Source organism: Vombatus ursinus, unplaced genomic scaffold, assembly GCF_900497805.2.
Source record: "Vombatus ursinus unplaced genomic scaffold, bare-nosed wombat genome assembly UNPS02005459.1, whole genome shotgun sequence".
NCBI lineage: Eukaryota > Metazoa > Chordata > Mammalia > Diprotodontia > Vombatidae > Vombatus > Vombatus ursinus.
Genome location: NW_020945237.1, coordinates 2,982,933 through 2,993,702, shown reverse-complemented (window position 1 = coordinate 2,993,702; position 10,770 = coordinate 2,982,933). Strand labels below are relative to the sequence as shown.

The 10,770-nt window shown below is 35.9% G+C and overlaps 1 protein-coding gene across 4 annotated transcripts in view; it reads left to right on the top strand.

Moving 5' to 3' along the window:
- Positions 1-10,770, top strand: part of CDK14 (cyclin dependent kinase 14) — a 664,870-nt gene that overhangs the window by 408,832 nt on the left and 245,268 nt on the right. For all 4 annotated transcript variants that reach the window (XM_027847911.1, XM_027847912.1, XM_027847913.1 and 1 more), the window contains one exon: positions 10,014-10,107. In XM_027847911.1, the coding sequence (XP_027703712.1) occupies positions 10,014-10,107 (94 nt within the window). The remainder of the gene's footprint in view (positions 1-10,013; positions 10,108-10,770) is intronic.

Sequence of the window (10,770 nt, the reverse complement as noted above, 5' to 3'; positions counted from 1 at the left end):
TCTCTGTCTCTGTCTCTCTCTCTCTCTCTGATTTTTTTTTTGGGTGTAGGCCCAATAAAGGTATTTGGGGGTCAAAGAACTTTCACAGTTGAAAGATGTAGTTCTAACTTTTTTTCCAGAATGGACATAGCTTCACCAACAGTGCATCAGTGTCTCTATTTTCCTGTACCCCTTCCAAACTCTTTCCTTCCTTCCTTTCTTCCTTCCTTCCGTCCCTCCCTCCCTCCCTTTCTTCCCTTTTTTCTCTTTCTATTGACTTTACCAGTCTGATGGGTATGAGTTTGAAACCTCAGAATTATTTTAATTTTCATTTCTCTAATTATTAGTGATTTAGAGCACATTTTTCATATGGTCATAAATAACTTGGGTTTATTTCTTTGAGAAATGCTTATTCATATCCTTAGACCATTCATCCCTTGGAGAATGACTCTTATTCTTACAAATTTTAATCTTTTCTTATGTATCTTAGAAATGAGACTTTTATCAGAAGACTTTGCTGCCAAGAATTTTTTTTTGGCCAGTTAACTGTCTTCTAATCTTAATTACATTGCATTTGTTTATGCAAATACAACTTAATTTGATATGATAAAAATTGTCAGTTTTTTATGATTTTCTCCCTCCTTTGGGCATGAATACTTGCTAATCAATCTGAAAAATAATTTCTTCCTTTTTCTTATAATTAGATTGGCAGGATTTTTTATATCTAGGTCCTGTCTCCATTTTTGCCATTATCTACTTTGTTGTTGACTGGCTGACTGCTGCAGCCTATTTATATCTGCCATATATCTTCCCACTGCAATTTGGTTTGCCTGTACCTTAATGAAGAGTCTCATAGCATCACAAGATTTGTGCACAAATAATGAAAAGAATCCATCAGCTTGTCAATGTGGACATTACCTCCCCTGATACAGATCTCAACCCATTCTTGCTTACTAACCATGTGACACATCTGTATTCCTCCTAAATATTTGTTCACAGGTCATCAGTACAGTGCCATAAAAGATTTCTTCACTTTCTTTTGCTTGACATCGTAAAGATTCCAGTTGACATCATAAAGATTCCAGTGGAGTACATGGGTTGTCTATCATTTTTGCTTTGTGATCAGACCCTTTATTTCCCTATCTTTATTGATGTATTTCTTTGATGGCATGCTTTAAGACCTTTTCTGTGTTGTAATTCCTTGCTTATAATGATTTGTTATGCACTCCTTGCAAAGTCTCTATTATCTTTCTTGTGGTGAAAATTTCAATTATTTTAAGATTGTAGTGTTCCATGAATCACAGACATAAAATAAAATAACATGGGAAGAATATTGTGTCAAGAGCATAGGCTTTTGAGACACCATAATTGATTCACTGAGAAGGCAACACAATTTTTCAAAAATGATCCAGCTTGATTTCTTCCTTTCATTCAGTTCTATACTCAGCCACTTGTTCATTGGTGAGACTGATTTTTACATACATACATACATATTTATACACATATAAATACATGTATACATGAAATCTAGGTGTAATATATTACACATGTAATATATGCATATATGTAAATAGATAACATTTATATCTCACTTCAAGGTTTGCAAGGCATTTTTCATGTTATTCCATTTTAATCTTCATAACAACCTTCTGAAGTAGGTGTTATTATTATATCCATCTTACATAGGAGGAAACTAAGGCTAAGAGAGGTTAAGTGACTTTCCCAGGGTCATACACCTAGTAAATATCTGAGGAAGGATTTGAACTCAGGTCTTTCTGACTCCCAAGTTCGCCCAAGGCTCCACATAGGTGCCTATATACGCTCCTCCATTAATTCAAGGTATTTACTATCCAACTACGCACCATAATTTAGCCTGAGGTCAGTAAAATATGGCCTGCAGCTGTACTATGGCCTGCCTTCTGTTTTTGTAAGACCCTTTCCCCACACTGTGGATAGTTGAAACGCTTTCTTTCAAATGGGTTTGGATGTCACTCCTGAGACTTTCTAGAGGTCTACTGTTGTGTGCAGTTAGGATGGGATCTTCTGATAATAGCCTATGGAACAGCCCATCTTGACAAGGCATCCCTCTTCAAGGCATCCTCCAAACTGGCAAACAAATGTTGTTTCTAAGCTGATCATTAAACAAAACTATTTCCACAACCACAATCTTTTCTAGAGTCTTATGTGATTTATATATTTCACACACACATACACACAGACATATGGAGGACACTTGGAAGAGAATGTTTAAACCCATATCTTGTTCTCATGGTCAAATAGATTTAAAATAAATAAATATAAAACAAACAAAAAAGATTGTGAAAGGATATTTTAAAACTTTTTTTCTTAGTAAAACTGAAAATATTAGGAAATAATGTTTTTCTCTCAAGCTTTCTCTAGACTTCTGGGGAAAACCCTTTATAAAGGTAGGTAATAGAAAACAAAAGGGCTTTTCTTTGGGAGATGCTGAAGGGTGATACTCAGTCTTATAACCAAACTTAACTCTTCTTTTAAACCGTTGCCTCCCCACCCATGAGAAACGACAAGATATCCTTGGAAGGGAGGAGTTACACTTGTTTGCTTATGGAGGGTAAGAGTTGGTGACTTAGTTACTGAACTCTTCTTGAATATTAAACACAATTGTATTTTTTATGTATTGTTATCTTGAGAGTCAAATTGGGGGGCATGGGCAGTATGTCAGTTTGGATGACTTTCTTGAAGCTATAAAATTTTTGGATATTAGATTAGTATTAGAATTAAATAAAATTGCTTCTGGTGGATTTAATCGAAAAATGCAGAGTGTAATATTAGTATTAATCTTTTTCTTTTGATAGAATTTTGTATTGTTTCTCCTTCTTTGTCAACTTTGGGGCTGGGAAGGTGTGGTCTGATGAAAAGTTATTTCAAAAATCAGTTTGCTCCCTCCTTTTTTGTGTTTTCATTAAAGCTACTCTCCAAGTGTACCTAAACAGTTCTCAAAAAGCCTCTGCAAAGATGAGAAAGAAAGAAGATGTGAGTCAGTAGGTGCTGATGTGTTTACATAGTCATTTTGTTGGTAGTGATGTTACTGGTAAAAGTGCTCTCTGAGATCATTTTAGTTCTTTAAAAATTTTCCCTCATTTTTTTTTAGAATGCTTTTATCTGATTTTTCTCACTTACATCTAAAAATAATTTTAACATTCATTTTTCATAATTTTTGAGTTCCAAATTCACTCATCTTTTCCCTCCTTGAGAAAACAAGTACTTTGATATAGATTATACAATACAGTCTTGAAAAACATATTTCTGTTTTAGCCATGTTGCAAAAGGGAACACAGACTAAAAAGAAAAATAAAGTTGTTTTTTTTTAATATGCTTCAGTCTGCATTCAGACTGCATTAGTTCATAAACATCTTGGGGCGGAGCCAAGATGGTGGAGGAAAAGCAGTGACTTGCCTGAGCTCTCCCTCAAACCCCTCCAAATACGTATAAAAATGGCTCTAAACAAATTCTAAAGCAGCAGAACCCACAAAAAAATGGAGTAAAGCAAATTTCCAGCCCAAGACAACCTGGATGGCTGATCGGAAAGGTGTATTGTGCCAGGCAGGGAGAGGAGCGCAGTTTGGCCTGGGTGCGCCACAGTGACCCTGGAGCAGGCCTCAGAGGACTGAATCGCGGGCAACCGTGGTGGTTTCCAGACTTCTCAACCCATGAACACCAAAGACAACTTAGAAGGTCAGTGGGAAAAGTCTATGACTGCAGTGAGAGAAGGAGCTAGGTCTCAGCCACCCCCAGGGCAGCAGCTGCCTCCTGAGCTTCCGGCCCATAGACTGAGGGGGAATCGAGTGGCTGATCAGAGGGGGATTGCAAGGATCTCTTTGCCAGTGCTGAAGCAGGAAACTCTTGCTTTGCCTGTGCTTGGATCTGGGTCACAGTTCTGAAGGGCGGTTCTGGGGCAAGGAGGAGCGCTGGTGTGGTGGTGGAGAGGAAGCACCTCGCCCCTTATCATAGCACCCTGGAAGAATTGAAAATTTTTAGGTCTGTAAAAGTATCTCTGAAAACAGCTGTACAAACCCCTGAAACTTGGGACAGTACATTCTCCACGTTGGAAACAGACTCTTACCTTAACAAAGAGTTTAAAATTCAAGTAATTGGTTGGGGTCATGAGTAAGCAGCACAAAAAGAGTCAGACTATATTATCCTACTTTGGTGACAAAGTAGATCAAAACACGCAACCAGAAGAGGACAACAAAGGCAAAGCTCCTACATTCAAAACTTCCAAGAAAAATATGAATCAGTTCCAGGCCTTGGAAGAGCTCAAAAGGGATTTTGAGAAGCAAGTAAGAGAAGTAGAGAAAAAACTGGGAAGAGAAATGAGAGTGATGCAAGAAAATCATGAAAAGCAAGTTAACAGCTTGCTAAAGGAGACCCCAAAAAAATACTGAAGAAAATAATACCTTAAAAAATAGCCTAACCCAAATGGCAAAAGAGGTCCAAAAAGGCAATGAGGAGAAGAATGCCCTAAAAAGTAAAATTGGCCAAATGGAAAAGGAAGTCCAAAAGATTACTGAAGAAAATGCTTCCTTAAAAATTAGAATAGAGCAATTGGAAGCTGGTGACTTTATGAGAAATCAAGACACTGTAAAATAAATCCAAAAGAATGAAAAATTAGAAAACAATGTGAAATATCTCATTGGAAAAACAACTGACCTGGAAAATAGATCCAGGAGAGAGAATTTAAAAATTATCGGACTATCTGAAAGCCATGATCAAAAAAAGAGCCTAGACATCATCTTTCAAGAAATGTTCCAGGAAAACTGCCCTGATATCTTAGAACCAGAGGGCAAAATAGAAATTGAAAGAATCCACTGATCTCCTCCTAAAAGAGATCCCCAAAGGAAAACTCCTAGGAATATTGTAGCCAAATTCCAGAGTTTCCAGGTGAAGGAGAAAATATTACAAGCAGCCAGAAAGAAGCAATTCAAGTATTGTGGAAACACAATCAGGATAACCCAAGATTTAGCAGCTTCTACATTAAGGGACCGCAGGGCATGGAATATAATATTCTGGAGGGCAAAGGAGATAGGATTACAACCAAGAATCACCTACCCAGTGAAACTGAGTATAATTCTTCAGGGGAAAAAAATGGTCATTCAGTAAGATAGAGGACTGTCAAGCATTCTTGATGAAAAGACCAGAGCTGAATAGAAAATTTGACTTTCCAATACAAGACTCAAGTGGAACATGAAGAGGTAAACAGGCAAGAGAAATCATAAGAGACTTATTAAGGTTGAGCTGTTTATATTTCTGCATGGAAAAATGATATTTGTAACTCATGAGACCTTTGTCAGTATTAGGGTAGTTGGAGGGAAAAAATTATATGTATGTATGTATGGATAGATAGATGGATGGATGGATAGATAAATAGATAGAGGGCACAGGGTGAGTTGAAGATGAAGGGGTCGTATCTGGAGAATAAAATTAAGGGGTGAGAGAGGATTATACTAGGAGAAGGAGAAAGGGAAAGGTAGAATGGGGTAAATTATCTCACAAAAAAAAACAGAAAAGGCTCTTACAGTAGAGGGGAAATGGGGGAAGGTGAGAGGGAATGAGTGAATCTTATTCTCATAGGATTTGACTTAAGAAAGGAATAACATACACACTCAATTGGGTATGGAAATCTTTCTTACCCTACAGACTGCGTTAGTTCATTCTGTGGAGGTGGATAGCATTTTTTTATCCTAAGTCCTTTGGAATTATCTTGAATCATTGTATTGCTGAGAATAGCTAAGTCATTCACGGTTGATTATCGTACAATATTGCTGTTACTCTGTACAATGTTCTTCTGGTTCTGCTTATTTCACTTTGCATCAGTTCATACAAGTCTTACATATATCTCACATATCTATAGAATTTTAAGGTTTGTGAAGTACTTGGCTCGCCAGACCACTAGTTTGTTGAAAGAAATTAGCTAAGAGTTGCTGTAATTACATAAAGTATCTTTTTTATACTTTTCTTTTGGAATTAATGTTGACCCTTGCCCTAACTAGTTGATGATCTGAGTACACAGAAGCAGCTCATTATTTAAAAAAAAAAATAGTGAAAGAAAGAAAAGAAAAAAAAACACTATTTCAGTAACTAGGTGTTCTCTGTGTGTTCAGTGTTTTGTTTTTGTTTTTGTTTTTTTTTTCCCTGAGGCATGAGGCATAGAGAATACAGTGCTGGGATTAGAGGGAAAAACCATACGGGTTCCAGTACCTGTGACAACTGCTATTGTTTTGTGATCCTGAGTGAGCCACTTACTGACATCTATGTGTTTCATTCAACTGCCAAAGATTTACCGTCATAAGTTTTTGTTGCCTCTGCTATTGGGATACGTATCCCATGTTGATGGGAATCATAGATCCTTCACATATTCATAAAATATCTTATGTTTGACTAAATGAAATAATATTGTAAAGTGTTTAGTATTGTGCCTGGAACATAGTAGGAACAGTGTAGCTGTTATTATTATTATCATTATTTTTATTATTGTTATTATTAGTATGAGACTTAGTCAATTTCATTTTTTTTATGTAGTTAGTACTTTCCTTGCCCGAGGAAATTGATTTTGTGTGGATGATTACCACCTTTTCTTTCTTCACCCTGATATATTTTTCAGAATATCTTTTGTTGTCCTTGTCATCATTCACATTCTCAGTTAAATCACCAAGTATCATTCTATGTATTGACTTAGTTTGGATGACCATATAAAGGGTTTTTTCATGCATCATATCTTTATCTTCTGCGTAATATGTTGGAACACCAGCTGTGATTATCTTTCCACTTGTTCATTTGATTGTGAAATATTACAAAGTCACATGACCTAATACTCAATGAAATTATGCTTTTTCTTGCCTTTGGACACATGATAAAAATAACTCCACCAACTCATCTCTTCAATGAGAATCTTTGAGCCATTCTTTAGTTTACATGTTACTTATTGATGTCTTCTGATTTCATTTATTGTGGTATCATTAATAATAAGAAGAATGATAATACCTTGCATTTATAAAGTACAATAAAATTTGCCAAATACTTTACAAAATATTATCTCATTTTATCCTCAGAGCATCCCTATGAACTAGGCACTTTTATTATCCTTGTTTTACAGATGAGGAAATTGACACACAGAGAGGTTAAGTGTCTTGTCCAGGATTATATAGCAAGTAAATGTTTGAGAGAAGATTTGAATTCATGTCTTCTTGACTCTAAATTGAGTTCTATCTACTGTGCCACTTTGTGCAATATAGATATGGTCTATTTCCTAGAGTCGCCTTTGGACAAAGATCACATATTAAGAGTGATTTCAGTAAATTAATGTGCATAAATAGTCTAATAATTTTGTGATTCTCAGAAACCTCTTTCCCCTTCTCTATCATTCCATCACTCTGGAAAGAGGGGTGAGGGCCTTTTTGTATTTGTATCTGTTTCATGGTTCCCTGTGAACAAAGTATTCAGATCATCTAGTCAGCCACCAGGTTATCATATCGGATATTTGAAAAATTCTACAAAAATAATTTTTCATAAATATAAGCTAGCACAACCATTTCTGTTTGTATAGAACAGAGGCATGATGGGAGGAGGTTAAAAGCATTTCTGCACCATTGGTTCACTCAATTTTTCTTCTTTTTGAGGAAGTAGATTTCTAGAGATAATTGGTTGAAGGTAGGAGGTAGTATGATGAGACTTTTGAACTAATGTGAATTGTTTTTAGATTCAGATATTTGTATTTTTATAAATCAGGACATAAAAGTGTAAAATAATCCCATGAAAAAATCTTTTTGTTTAAATATAGAGCACCATGTGGCCTAAGGAGTTACGAAATAAATAGACATCTATGGTCTTCCACTTTCAACTCAATCATTTATAATCCATGCCTCCATTCTTCCTCCAAAGAAGCGCTAAAAATAAATCTAGAGTTAATTTTTTTTTGCCTTAAGTTAGATTGAGATATTACAGTGAGACATTGAGATATTACAGTGAAACAATAGAGAACAGAGAATCAACAGAAGAGTCAAGAGTTTAATGGAGTCAAGAGTACAGAGAAAATTCAGAGCCAGCCTGAGTTTAATCTCTGATTTTGTTAGCTTCTGATACCTCTTGGATGAGAAGATGAGCTTCAAAGTCATTAGCTAAGAGGCCTGATTATGAAGAGCATTCATCTTCTCTGTTGAGAACTAATCTGAGCACTCACCAGTAGGTAGAGTACAGTATAACAGGTTCCTCTGCAGCTAGCACCTGAGGGATACACAGATGGAGGTTGAAACATCCATTGCCCTCCCTCCAGGATGGAAATGTATTAACGATCTTAGGTGGATGGTGACGATATTTGATAGAGGTGATTAAGAGTCATGAATTGCCCCTCAGTACCTAAGCTCAGGTCACCCCTGTTCCTTGTGTGTGTACCCCTTCAAACAGGTGCCACATACATTCTGGCCGTACAAATTCCTCATAGATGGATACTGTACATACTCTTCCTATGCAGATTTACTCTTCTCATGGAATTATAGACATTTATTAGAGAGTGAGTTTCAGGTATTTTTTTTGGACAACATTCTATTGTTACTTCTGTTGCATTGGTATTTAATTAAGTGCCTTTGTTGTGAGTTGTGTCTCCTCTGGTTGACTATTAAAAGTAAATACATTGGTTGGAGTTCATGCTTTATAATTTATAGAGAATTTTGATTTACAAAGGCCCTAGAACTGGAACCCTGGAATGCCTGGGTGAGGGAATTGGGTTCTTTTGTTTGTTTGTTTGTTTTTTGTTTTTTGTTTTTTTTCGGCTAGGCAATGGGGTTAAGAGACTTGCCCAGAGTTACACAGCTAGTAAGTGTGATGTGTCTGAGGCCGGATTTGAGCTCAGGTCCTCCTGAATCCAGGGCCAGTGCCCTATCCACTGTGCCACCTAGCTGCCCCGGAATTGGGTTCTGAATACTACTTTGTGAATGGCGATTTGTGAGTTTCTGAATAACTTATTTATTAACTTTGGGAAATTTGCATTCAGAAGGGATCTAGTTGATTTGTTTGTTTTTTCAGCAACTATCCACTCTGTCGTGTAAGACACAGTGATAGGAATAGTTTATTAGAGATCTAAATGCATTGTGAAGTGGTTTTCATAAAATGATGTCATGAACTTCAGTGACAGCTTTATAGTGAAGCGTTATAATCAATTCTCATGCTTAAGAAATTTAGGATAAATGGGCAATAATGGTATAATTATTCAGATTCTCATCAAAAGCAAGAGAGATGAAGCAAGCATTTACTGGAATAAGGTTACATATTATAACTACAGTGAGTGCCTAAGTGAGTGAATTCTTTTTCAATGAACTACTTTATCTGGTCAAGCAACTTAATATAAATGCATCAAGAGAGAACATGGCAATAAGATTAATGGAAGATAGAAAGCTGAGGAGAAATGACCGTAAGATGGTGCTTCCTTCTATTCTGGATGGAGCTGTTGGCCTGCTCTCTGAAAGTAAATCAGTTTTCTTTGTTACAGAGCTTCCTACGGAAATGTTTATATACCTAATCAGTTTTTGTTCATTCCTTTTTCTTGTGCATTAAATCACTTTTGAGTAAGTGCTTTGAGCATGATTTTTGAAACCACAGTAATACACTCTCAAACACCCTGGGAAGACACAACACCATGAGAAATCTCCATTAGGAATAACACTCTTTGATTACCTCTGCCAGCTTAAGTAGATAAGAGTTTCTGGAAATTCTTGTATCATCTTGGTTCAACTGAGCTCATTGGACCTATGAGATAAAAATATATATACACACACATACATACACACACACAGACACACATATATACATATACACACATATATACATATATATATATAGTCTGCTGTTTCTCAATTTATAATATCATGAAAAATGAATAACTCATATACAGTATATAATAAAAATAATTTGATAGCGTTGGGATTTTAGAGTCTGTTTCCAAACTTTGCATTTTAAATAGGATTTCCTGACATTTGTATCTGTATCTATATTTCCCTTTGTAGGGGAGTCGGCTGCATCTTTGTTGAAATGATTCAAGGAGTTGCTGCTTTTCCAGGAATGAAAGACATTCAGGATCAACTTGAACGAATATTTCTGGTAAGTTTTCTAGAGAATGGGCTTCTATTTTTTTATTTTTCATTTTGCTGACTAATTGATACAGTGATTGATAGAATGCCATTTGAAAAAAAATTCATTTGTTGTGCCAAATATCGGTAACATAGACAAGAGTAAAAAAGTTTAGTGTTACAATCTGAGACCAAACACTGTCTATAAATGCCATTACCAAAAGGACAGCATCCTAGACTCACAATTGAAGTGTTAACTGAATGCACAATTGTGATACAAGCTCTTATTTATTTGTAAGATTGTAAATAATGACAAATTAAAACTGGCAAATTCAGAAGAATTTGTTCTGTGTCTCTTGGCAAAATTGTATTACTGTGGGCTATAAGGCAAAATGTGGAACCAGCCCTGTTCTATCAAACTGGGCGAAACACTGTTCTATGTTAAAATAGAATCATATTTGTTGGGATAGAAGAGTACCATCTGAACCACTTTTTCATAATGCAACTTTCTGTTTAGCCAAGAAGAGTCTGAAGTGGGCCAGGTGATGCATGTTTCAATGTTCTTTGTGGTCCTAGCCATATTTCTCTCTTTATAAATGTCATTGTTGTATTATCATCATTGTCATCTCTCTATGTGTATCTGGTAATAGATATCTGTGAAATGATAAATCAGTTAATAAATATTTATTATTCA